The sequence below is a fragment of the Bombina bombina genome, chromosome 9 (assembly GCF_027579735.1).
Source record: "Bombina bombina isolate aBomBom1 chromosome 9, aBomBom1.pri, whole genome shotgun sequence".
Lineage (NCBI taxonomy): Eukaryota > Metazoa > Chordata > Amphibia > Anura > Bombinatoridae > Bombina > Bombina bombina.
In genome coordinates this window covers 64683965-64706525 of record NC_069507.1, presented here as the reverse complement: position 1 = coordinate 64706525, position 22561 = coordinate 64683965, and the positions used below count along the sequence as shown (strand labels likewise).

The 22561-nt window shown below is 38.0% G+C and overlaps 1 protein-coding gene across 1 annotated transcript in view; it reads left to right on the top strand.

Annotated features, from left to right (window-relative positions):
* Window positions 1–22561, top strand: part of FRMPD2 (FERM and PDZ domain containing 2) — a 169210-nt gene that overhangs the window by 51213 nt on the left and 95436 nt on the right. The window contains exons 7-11 of the mRNA XM_053692895.1: window positions 208–322; window positions 8355–8455; window positions 17130–17201; window positions 17913–18087; window positions 20026–20176. Coding sequence (XP_053548870.1) covers window positions 208–322; window positions 8355–8455; window positions 17130–17201; window positions 17913–18087; window positions 20026–20176 — 614 coding nt within the window. The remainder of the gene's footprint in view (window positions 1–207; window positions 323–8354; window positions 8456–17129; window positions 17202–17912; window positions 18088–20025; window positions 20177–22561) is intronic.

Below are 22561 nucleotides of genomic sequence, written 5' to 3'. Positions count from 1 at the left end.
TCATCATCAATATTGAATAATTTAAACGTGATAGTCGCCTCTATAGTGAATTCTACTGTGCCCATATCTGACACAATAGAGAGTTGATGGTTGAGAAAGGTGTTTGGTCCGACATAGCTTAGGAAATAAAGAAATAATCATGTTTGAACTCATAGATGAAATACAAACTTAACACTAATTGATCATATTCTATATTTTGTTGAATAGCAAGTAGAAGAGCAACCAGATGTGCAACTTTCACAAAGCCAGATCATAAGGGAGAGACTACGGCAGAAACTTTCAGAACCTCTCCTGCACTCTACAGTATCCACTCCTAAAAAAGGTAGGTACAGATTTCTACAAATCAGATAGCTCCTCATCGGAGTCTCATGTAAATTTAAAAGAAAATACTTAAAAAATAGGTTATCATCGTTCTGCATTTATGGCGCATGCACTATGGTGTCTTAATAGATGCGCTGCCCCTCTTCTCAAAAGAGAAGAAATCAAAAAGCACAGACATGAACTGCTTGTGTAATATCTATACATGCACTCTGCTAAGTACTGAAATAGCACTCAAAGCAAAACAATATTCATTTGACTTTTCTTGTTTACTTTTTATTTAAAGGGAAATTACACCCAAAATGTTTCTTTTATGATTTCGAAACAGCATGCAATTTTAAACAACTTTCTAATTTACTTCTATGATCTAATTTTCTTCATTCTCTTGATATACTTTGCTTAAAAGCATATCTAGATAGGCTCAGAAGCTGCTGATTGGTTGCTGCACATAGAGGCCTCGTGTGATTGGCTCACCCATGTGCATTGCTATTTCTTCAACAAAGGATATCTAAAGAATGAAACAAATTAGATAATAGAAGTACATTGGAATGTTGTTTAAAATTGTATTCTCTACTTGAATCATGAAATAATTTTTGGGGTTTTGTGTCTCTTTAAGTTGCTATAAATGTCATTTAAAGACATTCCCATGTACTATAACTTTAGACTTTTATTATTATCATTTATTTGTATAACGCTGCCAAATTACGTAGCGCTGGGTACAATGATAGGGGTATACAATGACAAAGAATTGTGATAAAATACAAAACATAACAAAACTAAAAAAATCTAGTACAGGAGGAAGAGGGCCCTGCTCCGGAGAGCTCACAGTCTACAGGACTTTAAATTATAACTTCTGTTTATCTATCTATCTATCTATCTATCTATCTATCTATCTCTTTCTATCTATCTATCTATCTATCTATCTATCTATCTCTTTCTATCTCTCTCTCTCTCTTACTATCATCTATCTATCTATCTATCTATCTCTTTCTATCTATCTATCTATCTATCTATCTATTTCTATCTATCTATCTATCTATCTATCTATCTCTTTCTATCTATCTATGTATCTCTATCTATCTTTCTTTCTATCTATCTATCTTTTTTATATATTTATATCTATCTATCTCTATCTATCTATCTATCTTTCTATCTATCTATCTATCTATCTATCTCTCTTTCTATCTCTCTCTCTCTTACTATCATCTATCTATCTATCTATCTATTTCTTTCTATCTATCTATTTCTATCTATCTATCTATCTATCTATCTATCTATCTATCTATCTATCATCTATTATTTTATTATCTATCTATCTATCTCTTTCTATCTATCTATCTATCTATTTATCTATTTATCTTTATCTATCTATCTATCTATCTATCTATCTATCTATATCTTTCTATCTATCTATCTATCATTTTATTATCTATCTATCTATCTATCTATCATTTTATTATCTCTCTCTCTTTCTATCTATCTATCTATCTCTTTCTATCTATATATCTATCTCTTTCTATCTATCTATGTATCTCTATCTATCTTTCTTTCTTTCTATCTATCTATCTTTTTTTTATATATTTCTATCTATCTATCTCTATCTATCTTTCTATCTATCTATCTATCTATCTATCTATCTATCTATCTATCATTTATAGGTCTGCTTGTAGTTTTAACCATGAGGTTCCTATAGTGTAGGGTTGTCTACATTGTGTTATTTGATAAAACCTAATCTCTGAAGCACAACATTTATTACAGCAGGGTTATCCAATGTTTTTTGTTGAGGGATGGAGAAATGCTAGAACTAAAATGGACATAACTGTTTCTACAACATAAGGTGCTCTGTGAATGGCACATTACCAGCCAATCCTGACAATACAGCTGTAATTTATAGGGCTGTGTTTTATAGAGGCAGTGATAGCACTAGAGGCAGCTGTGCCTTCTGCATTTTGAAATGATGAAGGATAAGTATATAGCAACCAATCTCATATACAAAGGTAGGTAAATTAAGCCACCAATTAGCAAGCACTACCCAGGGTCTAAACCAAAAAATGGGCTGGCTCCTAAGCTTACATTCCTGCTTTTTCAAATAAACTAAAAACTGATAATAGGAGTAAACTAGAAAGTTGCTTAAAATCACATGCTCTATCTGAATCATGAAAGAAAAAATAATTGGGTTTTATATCCCTTTAAAGGGACATGAAACCCCACATTTTTTTTTTATAATTCAGATAGAGCAAGTGATTTTTAACCACTTTCTAATTGACTTTTATTATTACATTTTCTTTGTTCTCTTGGTATCTTTTGTTGAAAAGCACACAAGTAATCTCAGGAGCCGGCCCATTGTCTGGAGCACTATATGGCAGCAGTTTTGAAATAATGTTATCCATTTGCAAGAGCACCTACCTGGGTATCTCTTCAACAAAGAATATTATGGGAACGAAGCAAATTTGATAAGAGAAGTAAATTGGAAACTTTTTTTAATTAAATGCAGTGTCTGATTTACAAAATATTTTTGTGGGTTTCGTGTCCCTTTAAGGAGACATTAACACGAAATAAATACTAAATACAGCTGTATTTTTAGTTACATTCGTTATTTAACGGGACATGACACCCAAATGTTGAATTCCTTAAAAGTGATGCAGCATAGCTGTAAAAAGCTGACTACAAAATATCACCTGAACATTTCAATGTAAAAAAGGAAGATATTTTTCCTCACACTTTCAGTAACCACATTCCATTATAAAGGGACTTTAAGCAGCCAATCAGGATGCTAGTCCCAGAACTTGCAAGGGAGCGTGTATCTAGCATGTGCAGACACAGTCATGTTATTTGCCTCCTCAATTTAAGGAAGTTTATTATGAAATTTTGCAAGATTTCAGTGAAATCCAATGAGATCACAGTAAAGCAAAGTGTGACATTAGCACTGATAAAGCTGGTTGTCTGCTGTCCACCCCCCCCCCCCGCAACATGCAGCTGACAGTAGCAGAAGGATAACTGTTCACAGAGGTAAAATATCTCCCACTTTCAATTTATTTAGTATATGGGCATTATGTCCCTTTAAATATTGAAAAAAGAATAAGTTTAAAGTTTTGATTTCCATAAAGCAGTGTGTGCTGCCATGTTGTAAACCAGATTTCCTTCTCTGCTGGGGCCGAATTATCAAGCTGTGATTGCAGCAGTTTCCCAGTGAGCCATCAGACTTGCATGAAACACAAGTTAAGAAGCAGCGGCCAATCGGCCCTGCTAGCGTCTGATTGGCCTTGAATCAGCAGGCGGTGGCATTGCACAAGCATTTCACTATAGCGGATCATATCCGCCCGACACTTGATTAATCGGCCCCATGGAGACAAGTATCAGAATTAAGGACTGCCCCTCTTAAATATGCACAGTTGTGCGGTCTGCAACCAGTGACGGTACAGGATATAGCAGAAGTCTTCACTTCCACTTCTACCAGGAATCAGAAAGCTCACAATTTTCAGAGATAAATTACAAGAAAAGGGGACAAAATAAATAATGAAAGTATATTGCAAAGTTGTTTTTTTTACTATATAATTAAACATTTTATAGTACAATGTAAAGGTGATTAAGGTCCCTTTAAAGAAACTTTGAACAATTGTCTCATTTGAAAGTATACAATTCAAAACGCATTATATGTTGTTATTTTTCTTTGAATACCTGTTCTTGTACTTAACAAACATTTTCTTGGTAAGCCTCCTCTACACAAATAGAGCTGCCACTATTGCTAAAAGAATACTACTAATACTGCTGCATTTATTTTAAAATATAAACAGCGTTTACATAACATTTTTGGGGTACATAAATATTTTCCCTCTATTGAAATGGTACTCTTTCACATGCATGATTATGTACAATATCCTTTTATGCGGATGATACACATCTTTCCTATAAAGACTTGTTTGTGCATTGTGTGCTAGATCACTTTTATAGTGCGCTTTAGCCTAAAAAAGTAGACCTACCTGTGTGAACAACATGACAGCTCCAAATCAGATCCCTTTTGATCACCAGGGAAACAAATCGTTCTATGCCCCACCTGCAAAAACAATAAATTCTATTCTATTTTTTTTTTAGCACAATAAATTAGCCCAGGGATAGCCCATCTCATGTCATTTTTTTGAGTTAGCAAGTTCACTGTAATGAATGGATTTCCTCTGCAGCAGGAAGAAAAGCTCATCCTTGGTCAGAATGGGAAAATAAGCTAAGGACACCAAGTAGCAGAAGTTGTCACCTATCACTGAGCAGGTGAGCAGATGATAAAACCTGTCCAGAATTTTGTATCATTGTCTTCAGTTCATTGAGATTTGTTACAGCAAGTTATTTTTTTAATTATTTTGCTTGCTATTATATCACAATCTATTTGGCTAATCTTTATCAGCAGCAGGGGTCAAGTCGAGCGGGAACGTATGGGAATGGAGTTCCTGCACTATTTTTGCAGGCGGAACTAAGTTCCCTCTGGACAGAGAACAGAAATGCTTTAGTAAACACTGCTGCTGGTGGTAGCAGGAGCTGGAGCACAGTCTGGATAAAGCGATAGTGAGATCCAGAGGCGTAACTAGAAACCACAGGGCCCAGGTGCAAGAATCTAAGAAGGCCCCCCCCCCCACCACCCCTCCCCCTTCCAAAAAAAAGGTGAATTTAATACATATTTTTTTTTTTTTTTACATTTAACACAGAAAAAATGTGAATCAGATTACATGTCTGCAAAAGGAGGTACCCTGTGCCCACACAGTCTGTGAGATGGTCTGATTCCCTATTACTGTAAATAGTGACACTGTTTAACCCACCAGTACTGTATATAGTGAGTCAGTGACACAGTCTGTAATCTGCCGGTGAGATGGCTGGCCTGACCCTACCCACCCCAGTACTTTATAAAGTTACCACAGTAGTCAGTGACATGGTCCACCCCCCCATACTGTATATAGTGGTACTGTATAGTGACACTGTTTACCCCCCGCCCCCCCCCCCATGCTGTAGTAACAAGGTCTGTAATTTGCTGGTTCCACAAACATACACACACACATACATTCATAAATACACACAGTCACATACATACATACATACACACACACACACACACACACATACATGCATAAATACACACACAGTCACATAGATACACACACACACCATACACACACACATAAACACCAATGGGTAAAACAGAATCACTAACCCCTGTAGTCATGTCCCACTCACATTATATCAGTGCAGGCAGTGGTAGGTTAACGTTTTTTATTTAAAAAAAAAAAATTATAAAAAAAAAATTATATATATATATTATTTTTTTTTTAAGCTGGGCCCCCTCCCTCAGGGGCCCAGTCGCACCTGCGACCTCTGCACCCCCTGTAGTTTCGCCCCTGGTGAGATCCTCTAGTAATGGGCAGTAACACTTCCTACAATACACTAACTGCAAGTCTGTCAGCGGTCCTACTGTGTGATCACCCGGCACTGTGTGGAACATTTCTGTGTGACTTGCTCTGGTGTTATTTAGCTCCTGCACCGTAAGTGGGTGAGACAGAGGAGAATTCCCAGGCCCAAAGGCAACCATTAAACCCTTCATTGGATTTAATTTGCTTTCATTAACCAAAGTGTATTGATTATATACATATAAATACAATGTATAAATATATAAAAAAAATATTAATTGTGAGGGGGGTGAAAGTATTGGTGAGTTCTCACACTTTTTTTGTAGGACTTGACCCCTGATCAGCAGAATTTCTGCCACTTTGACTTGGAGTCGATCATAATTAGCAGTTTTTGAGTGTTTTGGACCTGAAATTGATTTCACGGTTTATAATGTGTGAATGGCTATAATATTGTTATAGAAGATGGCGTATGTTCAGACGCTTTCTTCTACGAGATATTGACTGCCTGCACTATTTCTTTGTAGACCAAAGTCTTGTTAAACTGAAAACCACTAGAAACTAATAAATTATTATTAAAAATTATGAAACCACCATTTTTATAGTATTATCATTACAAATCAGGCATCTAGCACGCAAACCCAATAACCAATAATGCCACTGTTTAAATAACTTTATTTGTAACTGCTAAATATTGATATGATTTAAGAACATAAAATTAATTTGTACGTCAGGGTTGATTGATACCCCTTGCTAGCGGCCGATTGGACACGAATCTGCAGGGGGCGGCATTGCACAACCAGTTCACCAGAACTGCTTGTGAAATGTTAACACTGTCGGCATTCAGCGATGTCTGTCGACATCGTATCATGTCGGACAGAAATTGATAAATCGGCCCCATTGTATTTGTCAATTTTATTTTGATTCCCCGTTTCATTCTCGATAGCAAGAAATTAACGTTTTCTGATTGAAAACTCATTTGCAGACGAGACCTTTTTTCAGCACAATCTTTTTGGGATTGTGATCACTCAAAAAACATATTGACAATATTATCTGTAATTGAGGCCCCAACAAAAATGTTACACATAGCTAAAGTCTTGCTAAGGAGCCATAACACACAGCAGCTACCAATAGAAGCAGGACCCGATCAGTGACTTCATGCATATGCAGCTCCTAATAGAAGCAGGACATTAGCTATGTGTTTATCTATGTTGCCTGCATTAAAGGGACATTCCGGTCAAAATTTAAATGCACATAGATTAATTACATCATTGGATAGAAATATAATTACAATATACATATATTGGCAACAAAATTCCTCTAGTAAAAGGGATCACTGGTTTAGTGTTGGCATTTTTCACTGCATGTGAAGCATAGATAGATATTCTCAGTGCATCAGTATTTTAAATACTGCAGCAGCTCAGTGATCCAGTGGTGCTTGTAGTATGTTAGCAATAATGCAAATTGGGTCATTGCCAGATGATACAAGCACTTAAAGGGACACTATACCCAAACATTTTCTTTCATGATTAAGGTAGAGAATATAATTTTAAACAACATTCCAATTTACTTCTATTACCTAATTTGCTTTATTCTTTAGATATACTTTAATGAAGAAATAGCAATGCACATAGTGAACCAATCACAGGAGGCATCTATGTGCAGCTACCAAGCAGCAGCTACTAAGCATATCTAGATATGCTTTTCAGCAAAGAATATCAAGAGAATGAAGCAAAATAGATAATAGAAGTAAATTAGAAAGTTGTTTATAATTGTATGCTCTTTCTAAATCATGAAATAAAAAATGTGGGTTTCATGTCCCTTTAAGGCTCTATAAACAATTGCTGTGTTTCAAATGCTGGTGCACGGAGCTTACTTAAAGCTATAGCTTTTACTAGAAGCATTTTTGCTATTACATGTATATTTAAAAAAAAATCCTCCTATTCAAAACTGAAATGCGCCTATGCACATTCCAATTTTGGCTGGAATGTCCCTGTAAGCACATAGTTTTCATGGGATACTAGCAGTGTTCCCCTTAAGGCCAGTTTTGTGTGCACTGGATACTAGAACAAATATAACGTTCTAATGATTAAGAGGATTTTATTTTTGCATTAGGATGTGCCTTTAAATAGATTTACCCTACTAATTAATTATTTTCGTTATTAGTGGTCTATTGTTTTTAACATGGTGATTAGGTACAGGGAAACAAAAATTATTTTTAAATAATAATTTTTAAAGGGGCATGCAATTTTAAATCACTTTCCAATTCACTTATTTTGTCATTGGTTCACCTGATGTGTTCAGCTAGCCCCAGTAGTGCATTGCTGCTCCTTTAACAAAGGATACCAAGAGAAAGATGCACATTTTATAATAAAAGTAAATTGGAACATTGTTTAAAATGATATGCTTTATCTGAATAATGAAAGAAATCGTTTTGGTTTATGTCCCTTTAATGCATGTGACACATTTTTGTAATGTGAAGCCATTTAAAAATCATAAAAACAGGGTTTTCTCTTGCATTGGAAAGCTTTTTATATGTGTAAAAAAAAAACAAATCTGTTAAAGTGTATATCTAACAAACAAAGCTCTATTCAGTTGTCTTGTATTAGTATCTGTATTTCCTTTTTATTATTTATAATTCTTCTCACAAAGCTTGCAAAGTCCAATACACCAAACTGGGATACAAAACCAGACAGACTTACATCATCCTCTACAAAGTCAGAAGTCTGATTGTACCACGTCCTGTACTTATTGTGAGTGTCATCCGCTTCTCAAGCACTGCGTTTCCGTAAGAAGCTCCCTGCTCCCTCAAGACAAGGTAACTTTTATTAACAAGGGACTGACATCTCAGAGCACTATTCTAAAGTTAGTATAGCTTGTGATTAAACATTGTATCCCCATCCTTCTGAAGAGCTTTGTGTAACTATGTATCAGATTCAGCCTTCCTGCAGGTAAAGTTTGAATAATCTATTTTTCCTGCCAAGAATGTTCTGATGAGGATATTTATTATCTGTAGTTTCAAAACATCTGGGGCGTAGCGTATTGGTAGAATAGAAATGTTCATATGTACAGTATATGGGGACGATTCATCAAGTTCCAAATGCTTGATAAATCCGCGTGAGTCTTCAGGCTCGCCAGAAATAGGAGTTAAGAAGCAGCGGTCTTAAGACCACTGCTCCTTGATTGACACCCCTACTAGTGGCCGATTGGCTTCAAATCTGAAGGGTGCGGCATTGCACAAGCATTTAACTAGAACTGCTGGTGCAATGATAAATGCCGACAGCGTATGCTGTCGGCATTTATCGATGTCCGCTCGCACTTTAATTAATCGGCCCCTATGTATTCAATAGTAATATATATGATATATTTTACAGCTAACTAGATCTGTAAGAGAAAACAAAAATCACACCAGCATCTAGAAATGGCATTTAACAATCACATTATTAAAACCTTTCTTTTTTTAAAAATAATTTTTATTAGTTTTTCACACACACAATTTTTTTTTTTAAATCTCTCTTTTTATGTGATACTGCCTTTAAGTTACATTAAAGGAACAGTATACACCAATTTTCATATAACTGCATGTAATAGACACTACTATAATAGAATATGCACAGATACTGATATAAACATCCAGTATAAAACCTTTTAAAATGTACTTAGAAGCTTCCGGTTTAGCACTGTTAATGAGGTTAGGCTGGGACACCCAGTGAAAGGGGCTGGGAAAGCAGGAAGTCAAGACACTCCCCCCTGCATATAAAAAGACAGATTACACAAACAGGAGGAAGCAAAAATCTGTAGACTTCAGTCTACATCTGATACTTTGGGGCTTGGTTAGGAGTCTGAAAATCAGCACGTTATTAAAAATAAGCAGAACTATACATTGTTACAAAAACACTTCCAGATGGGCTATATAAATTGTTCATCTACAAAACATGTATGCAAAGAAAAATCTAGTGTACAATGTCCCTTTAATCTTCTTAAATGTAACTTCTATCTGCAGTCAACTTGTTTTAGATTTGCCATTCCATCTTTTTTATTGGCAACCAAGATTATTTGCATGGCTTTTTACAGGAAACAGAAGCACCAAAAATTGTGTTTTCTGTGTTCACAATTTAAAGGGACAGTCTACTTGAACATTATTATTGTTTAAAAAGATATTTAATCTCATTATTACCTATTCCCCAGTTTTGCATAACCAACACAGTTATATTAATATACTTTTTACCTCTGTGATTACCTTGTATCTAAGCCCCTGCAGACTGCCCCCTTATCTCAGTGCTTTTTACAAACTTGCATTTCAACCAATTAGTACTGACTCGTGCATAACACCATGGAAGTGAGCACAATGTTATCCATAAGGCACATTTGAACTAGCACTATCTAGCTGTGAAAAGCTAATAAAATGCACTGATATAAGAGGCAGACTTCAATGGCTAAGAAATTAGCACATGAGCCTACTTAGGTTTAGCTTTCAACAAAGAATACCAAGAGAACAAAGAAAATTTGATGATAAAAGTAAACTGGAAATTGAATTAAAATTGCATAACCTGAAAGTTTAATTTTCTTCTGTTAAGTGTGATCAGTCCACGGGTCATCATTACTTCTGGGATATTACTCCTCCCCAACAGGAAGTGCAAGAGGATTCACCCAGCAGAGCTGCATATAGCTCCTCCCCTCTACGTCACTCCCAGTCATTCTCTTGCACCCAACGACTAGATAGGATGTGTGAGAGGACTATGGTGATTATACTTAGTTTTATATCTTCAATCAAAAGTTTGTTATTTTAAAATAGCACCGGAGTGTGTTATTATCTCTCTGGCAGAGTTTGAAGAAGAATCTACCAGAGTTTTTGTTATGATTTTAGCCGGAGTAGTTAGGATCATATTGCTGTTTCTCGGCCATCTGAGGAGAGGTAAACTTCAGATCAGGGGACAGCGGGCAGATGAATCTGCATAGAGGTATGTAGCAGTTTTTATTTTCTGACAATGGAATTGATGAGAAAATCCTGCCATACCGATATAATGTCATGTATGTATACGTTACACTTCAGTATTCTGGGGAATGGTACTTCACTAGAATTACACTGTAAGAAATACATAAAGCTGTTTAATAACTAGAGATTATGTTTAATGTTTTTGCTGGAATGTAAAATCGTTTTCATTTACTGAGGTACTGAGTGAATAAATGTTTGGGCACTATTTTTCCACTTGGCAGTTGCTTAATCTGTTTTCTGACAGTTTCTGTTCTCCCTCACTGCTGTGTGTGAGGGGGAGGGGCTGTTTTTTGGCGCTTTTACTACACATCAAATATTTCAGTCAGCAACTCATTGTATTCCCTGCATGATCCGGTTCATCTCTACAGAGCTCAGGGGTCTTCAAAACTTATTTTGAGGGAGGTAATTTCTCTCAGCAGAGCTGTGAGAATTATAGTTTGACTGAGATAAAAAACGTTTATTCTGTAATTTGTTTCCTGCTTTCAGAATTTGTTATCTTTGCTAATGGGATTAAACCTTTGCTAAAGTTGTGTTATTTACAAGGATTGAGGCTATAACTGTTTCAATTTATTAATTTTCAACTGTCATAGATCTTCTGTGCTTCTTAAAGGCACAGTACGTTTTAATATTATTCTAATTGAATTGTATTTCCAAGTTACAAGTTTATTTGCTAGTGTGTTAAACATGTCTGATTCAGAGGATGATACCTGTGTCATTTGTTGCAATGCCAAAGTGGAGCCCAATAGAAATTTATGTACTAACTGTATTGATGCTACTTTAAATAAAAGTCAATCTGTACAAATTGAACAAATTTCACCAAACAACGAGGGGAGAGTTATGCCGACTAACTCGCCTCACCTGTCAGTACCTACATCTCCCGCTCAGAGGGAGGTGCGTGATATTGTAGCGCCGAGTACATCTGGGCGGCCATTACAAATCACATTACAGGATATGGCTACTGTTATGACTGAGGTTTTGGCTAAATTACCAGAGCTAAGAGGTAAGCGTGATCACTCTGGGGTGAGAACAGAGTGCGCTGATAATATTAGGGCCATGTCAGACACTGCGTCACAGGTGGCAGAACATGAGGACGGAGAGCTTCATTCTGTGGGTGACGGAAAACCTCCGTGTATTACTAGGGGAGGTGTTAGCGGCTCTGAATGATTGTAACACAGTTGCAATACCAGAGAAAATGTGTAGGTTGGATAAATATTTTGCGGTACCGACGAGTACTGAGGTTTTTCCTATACCTAAGAGACTTACTGAAATTGTTACTAAGGAGTGGGATAGACCCGGTGTGCCGTTCTCACCCCCTCCGATATTTAGAAAAATGTTTCCAATAGACGCCACCACAAGGGACTTATGGCAAACGGTCCCTAAGGTGGAGGGAGCAGTTTCTACCTTAGCTAAGCGTACCACTATCCCGGTGGAGGATAGCTGTGCTTTTTCAGATCCAATGGATAAAAAATTAGAGGGTTACCTTAAGAAAATGTTTGTTCAACAAGGTTTTATATTGCAACCCCTTGCATGCATTGCGCCGATCACGGCTGCAGCGGCATTCTGGACTGAGTCTCTGGAAGAGAACATTGGTTCAGCTACTCTGGACGACATTACGGACAGGCTTAGAGTCCTTAAACTAGCTAATTCATTCATTTCGGAGGCCGTAGTACATCTTACTAAACTTACGGCGAAGAATTCAGGATTCGCCATTCAGGCACGCAGGGCGCTGTGGCTAAAATCCTGGTCAGCTGATGTTACTTCTAAGTCTAAATTGCTTAAGGTATATTTCAAAGGGCAGACCTTATTCGGGCCCGGGTTGAAAGAGATTATCGCTGACATTACAGGAGGTAAAGGCCATGCCCTGCCTCAGGACAAAGCCAAAGCCAAGACTAGACAGTCTAATTTTCGTTCCTTTCGTAATTTCAAAACAGGAGCAGCATCAACTTCCTCTGCACCAAAACAGGAAGGAGCTGTTGCTCGCTACAGACAAGGCTGGAAACCTAACCAGTCCTGGAACAAGGGCAAGCAGACTAGGAAACCTGCTGCTGCCCCTAAAACAGCATGAATTGAGGGCCCCCGATCCGGGATCGGATCTAGTGGGGGGCAGACTTTCTCTCTTCGCCCAGGCTTGGGCAAGAGATGTTCAGGATCCCTGGGCGCTAGAGATAATATCTCAGGGATACCTTCTGGACTTCAAATACTCTCCTCCAAGAGAGAGATTTCATCTGTCAAGATTGTCAACAATCCAGACAAAGAAAGAGGCGTTTCTACGCTGCGTACAAGAGCTCTTGTTAATGGGAGTAATCCATCCAGTTCCACGATCGGAACAGGGACAGGGGTTTTACTCAAATCTGTTTGTGGTTCCCAAAAAAGAGGGAACTTTCAGACCAATCCTGGACTTAAAGATCCTAAACAAATTCCTAAGAGTTCCATCGTTCAAGATGGAGACTATTCGGACAATTTTACCTATGATCCAAGAGGGTCAGTACATGACCACTGTAGATTTAAAAGATGCTTACCTTCACATACCGATTCACAAAGATCATTATCGGTACCTAAGGTTTGCCTTCCCAGACAGGCATTACCAGTTTGTGGCTCTTCCATTCGGATTGGCTACAGCTCCAAGAATCTTCACAAAGGTTCTGGGTGCTCTTCTGGCGGTACTAAGACCGCGGGGAATCTCGGTAGCTCCATACCTAGACGACATTCTGATACAAGCTTCAAGCTTTCAAACTGCCAAGTCTCATACAGAGTTAGTGCTGGCATTTCTAAGGTCACATGGATGGAAGGTGAACGAAAAGAAAAGTTCACTCGTTCCACTCTCAAGAGTTCCCTTCCTGGGGACTCTTATAGATTCTGTAGAAATGAAGATTTACCTGACAGAGGACAGGCTAACAAGACTTCAAAGTGCTTGCCGCACCCTTCATTCCATTCAACACCCGTCAGTGGCTCAATGCATGGAGGTAATCGGCTTAATGGTAGCGGCAATGGACATAGTACCCTTTGCACGCTTACACCTCAGACCACTGCAACTGTGCATGCTAAGTCAGTGGAATGGGGATTACTCAGACTTATCCCCTTCTCTGAATCTGGATCAAGAGACCAGAAATTCTCTTCTATGGTGGCTTTCTCGGCCACATCTGTCCAGGGGGATGCCATTCAGCAGACCAGACTGGACAATTGTAACAACAGACGCCAGCCTTCTAGGTTGGGGTGCCGTCTGGAATTCTCTGAAGGCTCAGGGACAATGGAGTCAGGAGGAGAGTCTCCTGCCAATAAACATTCTGGAATTGAGAGCAGTTCTCAATGCCCTCCTGGCTTGGCCCCAGTTGACAACTCGGGGGTTCATCAGGTTTCAGTCGGACAACATCACGACTGTAGCTTACATCAACCATCAGGGAGGGACAAGAAGCTCCCTAGCTATGATGGAAGTATCAAAGATAATTCGCTGGGCAGAGTCTCACTCTTGCCACCTGTCAGCAATCCACATCCCGGGAGTGGAGAACTGGGAGGCGGATTTCTTAAGTCGTCAGACTTTTCATCCGGGGGAGTGGGAACTTCATCCGGAGGTCTTTGCCCAAATACTTCGACGTTGGGGCAAACCAGAGATAGATCTCATGGCGTCTCGACAGAACGCCAAGCTTCCTCGTTACGGGTCCAGATCCAGGGATCCAGGAGCAGTCCTGATAGATGCTCTGACAGCACCTTGGGACTTCAGGATGGCTTACGTGTTTCCACCCTTCCCGTTACTTCCTCGATTGATTGCCAGAATCAAACAAGAGAGAGCATCAGTGATTCTAATAGCACCTGCGTGGCCACGCAGGACTTGGTATGCAGACCTGGTGGACTTGTCATCCTGTCCACCTTGGTCTCTACCTCTGAAACAGGACCTTCTGATACAGGGTCCCTTCAAACATCAAAATCTAACTTCTCTGAAGCTGACTGCTTGGAAATTGAACGCTTGATTTTATCAAGACGTGGGTTTTCTGAGTCAGTTATTGATACCTTAATACAGGCTAGGAAACCTGTTACCAGAAAGATTTACCATAAGATATGGCGTAAATACCTATATTGGTGTGAATCCAAAGGTTACTCTTGGAGTAAGGTTAGGATTCCTAGGATATTGTCTTTTCTACAAGAAGGTTTAGAAAAGGGTTTATCTGCTAGTTCATTAAAGGGACAGATCTCAGCTCTGTCCATTCTGTTACACAAACGTCTGTCAGAAGTTCCTGACATCCAGGCTTTTTGTCAGGCTTTGGCCAGGATTAAGCCTGTGTTTAAAACTGTTGCTCCACCATGGAGTTTAAACCTTGTTCTTAATGTTTTACAGGGCGTTCCGTTTGAACCCCTTCATTCCATTGATATAAAGTTGTTATCTTGGAAAGTTCTATTTTTAATGGCTATTTCCTCGGCTCGAAGAGTCTCTGAATTATCAGCCTTACATTGTGATTCTCCTTATTTGATTTTTCATTCGGATAAGGTAGTCCTGCATACTAAACCTGGGTTCTTACCTAAGGTAGTTACTAACAGGAATATCAATCAAGAGATTGTTGTTCCTTCTTTATGCCCAAATCCTTCTTCAAAGAAGGAACGTCTACTGCACAACCTGGATGTAGTCCGTGCTCTAAAATTTTACTTACAGGCAACTAAGGAATTTCGACAAACGTCTTCTCTGTTTGTCATTTACTCTGGGCAGAGGAGAGGTCAAAAAGCTTCCGCTACCTCTCTTTCTTTTTGGCTTCGTAGCATAATTCGTTTAGCTTATGAGACTGCTGGACAGCAGCCTCCTGAAAGAATTACAGCTCATTCTACTAGAGCTGTGGCTTCCACTTGGGCCTTCAAGAATGAGGCCTCTGTTGAACAGATTTGCAAGGCTGCAACTTGGTCTTCGCTTCATACTTTTTCCAAATTTTACAAATTTGACACTTTTGCTTCATCGGAGGCTATTTTTGGGAGAAAGGTTCTTCAGGCAGTGGTTCCTTCTGTATAAAGAGCCTACCTATCCCTCCCGTCATCCGTGTACTTTTGCTTTGGTATTGGTATCCCAGAAGTAATGATGACCCGTGGACTGATCACACTTAACAGAAGAAAACATAATTTATGCTTACCTGATAAATTCCTTTCTTCTGTAGTGTGATCAGTCCACGGCCCGCCCTGTTTTTAAGGCAGGTAAATATTTTTTAATTTATACTCCAGTCACCACTTCACCCTTGGCTTTTCCTTTCTCGTTGGTCCTTGGTCGAATGACTGGGAGTGACGTAGAGGGGAGGAGCTATATGCAGCTCTGCTGGGTGAATCCTCTTGCACTTCCTGTTGGGGAGGAGTAATATCCCAGAAGTAATGATGACCCGTGGACTGATCACACTACAGAAGAAAGGAATTTATCAGGTAAGCATAAATTATGTTTTTACTTTACTCTCTTTTTAAATACCTAGGGACCTATCTATCAAGCTCCAAAAGGAGCTTGACGGCCCGTGTTTCTGGCGAGTCTTCAGACTCGCCAGAAACAGCAGTTATGAAGCAGCGGTCACAAAGACTACTGCTCCATAACCCTGTCCGCCTGCTCTGAGCAGGCGGACAGACAGCATCAGAAATCAACCCGATCGAGTACGATCAGGTTGATTGACACCCCCCTGCTGGAGGCCGATTGGCCGCGAGTCTGCAGGGGGCGGCGTTGCACCAGCAGCTCTTGTGAGCTGCTGGTGCAATGCTGAATATGGAGAGCATATTGCTGTCCGTATTCAGCGAGGTCTGGCAGACCTGATCCGCACTGTCGGATCTGGTCCGCTAGACTTTGATAAATAGGGGCCCTAGAATGTTGTGTCGTTATCTTCTTACAGTAATATATATTCAGCAAAGATAATCCTTGTTCTGTACAGTGAGATTTTGTCAATATTTTAAACCTTTAAACTTTCTTCTTATGGAAATTAATTTTGCTGAGTGTTCCTCTTGATTTTCTATTAAAATATCACAAAAAAATGGAAAATTAGATTTTCTCAATCAAAAAGTGAATACATATTTTTAATAAACATTTGTAACATAGAAGTTTAAAAACATCATTGAGAAAACATGCACAGTATACCCATCATGCCCATATACAAATGGTATTCAGGTATTTTCGGTTAGAAACACCACTCTATCTAATTGCAAAATACACACATGGACCATTAACCCTATTTTGGTTTTCGGTGATCGACAACCATTACCACTTATTAACTATTCTGTTGTGGGAAAATGGAAATCGAATATTATCAGTGTTATCAACCTTAGCTCAGAAAGATTGTGATCATTTTGCTAATAAAATAAAATAAATAAATAAGAAAATTATAATAAAAAAAAACGTTTTTTTATGTCAACAATATTTTTGGAAAGAATATTGCAATTTAAGCTAATAAATCCCTTTTTCTATTCCTTCATATTTTTTTGTGCAGGTTTCAAGACCTGAGTTTGTGCGTTTTGCTGAAGCACCTCCCGTTACTTTGGAATTGCCAGCCCGGATTGTGGTGAGTTTGAGATAATTTCAGATTTATTAGGAACACGCCTGGTTTTTAATTATGTTTTGCTTTTGCGAAAATAGCTTTCGGTCACAACTGTAATACATTTTTTATTAGACAATCAATTGAAACATGGTGAATTTTTAGCAATACATTGTAGTTCTTTGCATAATAATATAACATATAAATGGTATTTGCATTATTACTTATAATTAATGATCCAAAAAGGAACCTAGAATATATAGAATATATTTATGGTAAAAAAATAGATAAACAGTAGTATCAAAACACTTAAACCAAAATATTTACAAAGCCTAAAAAGCATTAGAATAATCGAGACTTTGTGCCACTTGGATGTAAAAGCAAGTGCAAACTAATATACTTTTATCTAATTCAAAAGTGGAATATAACAAATAAAAGAGGTACCGAAAGCCAAGATTTACAGAGGGCTTAAAAAGCAGAACAGCACTGAATTATTAGTTGACCCTACCCCTTCTTTAAAGTGGATTTCTATAAGCATCTCCCGAGAGGCATAATATGGTACCCCCCATGGTAGGAAAGCAATGGGAAATCAAGCAACATGTTATATTTTATAGAACTATAGAAGCATGACGTTTATACATATTTCTTCACAAAGTATAGGATTAATGTTTATCCTAGGTATACCACATATATCCTTTGTTTTGATGATGCATTTTTATCTATATTGTTTATCTACAGACAAAGAAAGGTCGGTGCTACTTATCCCAAAGGAACCTTTCTGTGATACTCCCCAGTGGCCTCTGCTTAGATGTAAAGTGTGATGTCAAATCTCAAGCAAGTAGTGTTCTTGAAGCTGCAACAAATTATGCAAGGGTTGAAGAACCCTCTTATTTTGGCCTTGCATACATGAAAGGTAAGTGAAAAGTTGACTACTATTGCATAAAGATCATGATTATAAAATGTCAGGAAAGAACCCATGGGCTAAGAGGTGGGGAAGCAGACACTGTTTGAACAGTAACATACAGTATATGAGATGTACCTGGGAGCTGTAGTTGGCAGTGGGGAGATTCCTAAACAGCAACAGACAACTAAAGAGTAGACAAGTCAAGGATGGGTAACGTGTTGGGAGAAGAAGAAACAGAAGCAGAATCCAGAAAAGTCATCAGGAGAGCCAGAATTCAACAACGTGCGGGCAAGAACCAGGCCAAATCATAAACCTTAATCTAAGAATATGAGGGGGCGTACACTATACAGGAAATATCAGAAACAGCTAAGATCATTCCATGCATCTATATGTATAGTAATCGAACACAAGTAGTTGAAGGATTAAAATAGGTGCAAAGTCCCAAAAAGTCCAATACTGTGTAATATGCACAATCTTTATGGGATCAAATCACAAAGGCAGCTCTCCTCCTCACAGATGGATCTGGATGATACTATGAAGAAAGCATAAAACAGAGGGGCGCCTCATGTGTGTATCAGCATATTCAGATATGAGCAAATGGATATTCAAGACAAATTTATACTCACATTTGGTGAAAGTACACTTATGTACTAGTAGGAACAAGCTAGTAACTTGGGGTGTACCAGCAAACCCTCTCCTGGCTCCAGCGAGGTATGCAAGTGCAGTCCAATCCACTACAGAAGGGGGCAGCTTCAGTGGCTCAGATATGGTATAATGATAGGTCAGACAAAAACAGGTGCTTCCACTCAGCTTGTAGTAAAAAGGTTTATTTAAAACTTCCAAGAATTAAAAACATACAAGCAGTGGCTATAGGGGGCATGTGCAATGTACCCCCTATCTATGCAACGCGTTTCTCAGCCTTAAAACTGGCTGTTTCCTCAGGCATGAGTATAAATTTAGCTTGAATATCCATTTGCTCATATCTGAATATGCTGATACACAAATCATAAACCTAAAGAGTAGTCAAGAACAGGCAGGAATCAGCAACAAGCAGTAATCACAGGAAGGTGTCTAGAAAGCTGCGACAGGACAACCAGAAGGTCATACACAGATCAGGATAACAGTCTATAGCACACCCAGAAAATAGACATGACAATATAGACAATACAATACCTGAAACAGTAATCTACTGTAGTTTTGCTCATGCTCACTTTAAAACTAGTTTTCACACGTCTTTTTTTTATTTATCTAATTCAACAGATATACTCACTTGAAAATCTCACATGTATGATATGTCTTGACTTTTCATATGCTTTTTTATAATGAAGTTAATAATTTAGCTTGTTTCTCTTAAACTATAAAGTTCATACACAACTAAATTATAATAATTAAGGGCTAGATTACAAGTTGAGTGATACATTATTGTGCACCCGCAAATGGGCAAATTTGTGGCTGGTTATTGCTCCCACCACTTGTAATCTCTGGTTAATTTTATAAATGTGCCCCAAATGCTCCCACAATACTATGTAGTGTATTTTATTAAAATATAAAGATAGCAACATCCTTATTTGTTAATAAAATAACTGTACTAGGCAGTATTTTGGGGCTAAATTTGGCGGGGCATCTTAACAAATTGAAACAAATACACTTCTTATGGATTTGAATGTCATAAAAGGGAATCCAAAACCACCTGAACTGAATATGACATTTTTGCACAACAAACTTTAGTGGATTGTAATTGTAATTAGGTGACATGTAATAAGGCGATTGTAGGACATGATATGGGCCTCTAAGAGGTGTGGCCCTGATCTCAGCTAAAACCTCTGAAACCCCTTTAATTAGGCCTTTGTATGGGATTGTGTCTTCTATATTAGGGCAAGGGAGCATATGAATAGTCATTTGGTTACATAAAACTCATCAAATCTAATTCCAGTTTTCTGTTTGTAGGAAGGGAATTTTTCTTCCTGGATGATGACTGCGTTCTTGAGAAGGTGGCCCCTGAGGGATGGAGCAAAACACGCAAGAAAAAATCCACTATTGTTGCCTTCAACCTCTACCTCAGGGTCAAGTATTTTGTTCAGGATATTAGTGCCTTACGGTAAGTAGTCTTGAACTGAGAAATAAATATGTGAGGATTTGCTTCAGAGTTGAATACAAATACAAATAATTATCAAGGTCTAGCCTAGTGACATAAATAATCTGAAAAGGATACATCCACTTTCCATAAAGCTGGTGCATCTCCAATAGTGCTACAACATGAGAATTTGTAAAAGTAAAGTAAACCATTCTACAGTTAATTATACACAAATTTGCTTCTCTAGGTTATCTAGATTCATGGGGGTAGATTTATTAAAGGTCGAGCGGACATGATTCGCTGTAGCAAATCATGTCCGCTCGACCTCGTTAAATGCTGACAGCATATGCTGTTGGCATTTAACATTGCACAAGCATTTCTAGTGAAATGCTTGTGCAATGCCGCCCCCTACTTGGAAGCTAGCAGTGGGTGTCAAGCATCCCAATCAAATTGGATCGGGAGTATTTCAGTGTGGCCGAGAAGTTAAGGAGCAGCGGTCTTACGACCGCTGCTTCTTAACTTCCATTCCAGGCGAGTCTGAAATGATGGGCGTAGAAAGCAGCATCAGTTGCTTAAAGGGACAGTTTACTCAAAAAATTTCTCCCCTTTAATTTGTTCCCAATGATTCACTTTACCTGCTGGAGTGTATTAAATTGTTTACAAGTAGCTCCTTTCCCCTTATATTGGCATTTGAAATAGTTGATTTAGCCTGTGGTATCCCCACCTATTCTGAAAGTTTGTGGCCGCAGGTCCCAGCTATAGATACGCTTTGCAAACACAGCCAGCAGAAGAAATTACACTCCTAGTGGGATATTGCAGAGATAAGGTAATACAATGTTGATTTTCCATTGTTCTCTCCAAGTACTGGTGATTGTTTTATGGACAGATATAAGATAAAGAAGCAGGTATATGTGCACAATGTGATACAGTAATGAGATCTGATTATACCTACAAGCTCAACCCATTTTATTAGGTTGTGGCTTCAAAACACAAAATCAGAGCTATAATATAGACAAAAAAACATAAAAAGCTATTTTTTCATACATTTTTTTTTCTCTGCAGTTGGTAAAAAAGCAATTGTAAACCCATTAAGCGAAAAACTATTTTTCAGTATACTGTCCCTTTAATAAATCTACCCCTAGAACTCTATTGAGGTCAAGATAGATTTAAAGCAAGGCTTGTTTAATATGATATTTATTAAGACTGAAATTAGAAAACAAAAGTAATGATACTCTTACTGTGAAAAATTAGATATACCAAAACTCATACAAGAAATATCTGTAGGAAGATGTAGCTCGGAAGCAATCTCTGATATCTGGACAATGTATATAGAGTTTTCTTCCCAGCTGTTATACAGACAACGTTTTTAAAAGCAATATTCGTATGTTAAAGTGATAAAATGACATGCTTTAAACCACAAATGGGTTAAACACATAATTAAAGTACTGCTTGAGAACTGCAGAACACGAAGGATTTAGTGCAACCGCGCTGTCTGACATTCAGATGTTAGCGTACACTAGACTGTAGCTTGGGCATAAAAATAGAAGCGCTATTGATCGTGCTTGAGCAATGTAAACGAACAATAGCGCTAATATTTTTAGCTTTCCACTTGAAATCTAGCCCAAAATGTATTTCACTAAACTAAGGGATACGGATACATGTTCTGAAGGCTGATGATTTAATAAATAATTTAATAAATACCACAAAAACCTAGATAAAAGTACTGGACACCTCTCTAAAATTCTCATCAATATTCCTTAGGCAGTGGCAAGATAGAAATGACAAGCTTTTAGTTGCATAGTCTGAAATCAGGTACTGGGTATAGTAGACAGCTTGGACAGTGGTCACTGTTCTGCTCTGTGTGAATTCCATCATTGGATCACCAAAATCTTTCTTCAGACTGGCCAGAAACTTCCTAAAACACCATCATTAAATCATCATTAAAAAAGGATAGTAAAGTCAAAATTAATCTTTCATGACTCTTACAGAACATGCAATTTTAAGCAACATTTCAGCATATTTCTGTTATCTAATTTGCCTCATTTTCTTGATATCATTTGTTAAAAGCATATGTAGGTAGGCGCAGGAGCAGCAATGCAGTGCACTACCAGCAGTTACATTCTGATTGGTGAATTGCCATTGGTTCTTCCAATGTGTTCAGCATTGCTGCTCCTTCAACAAAGGATACCAAGAGAATGAATCGAATTTGATAACAGACATCAATTGGAAAGTTGTTAAAAAAAACACATGCTCTATCTTAAGCATGAAAGAAAAATGTTGGGTTTCATGTCACTTTAAACTCCAAAAGATAAACAGGTACATGTGTTAAGCCACGCCAGCTTCTACAACATGACTATTAATGTTGGGGTGTGAGATTCATGTGGCCTATTTCTGTTTCTAATCTTGTTA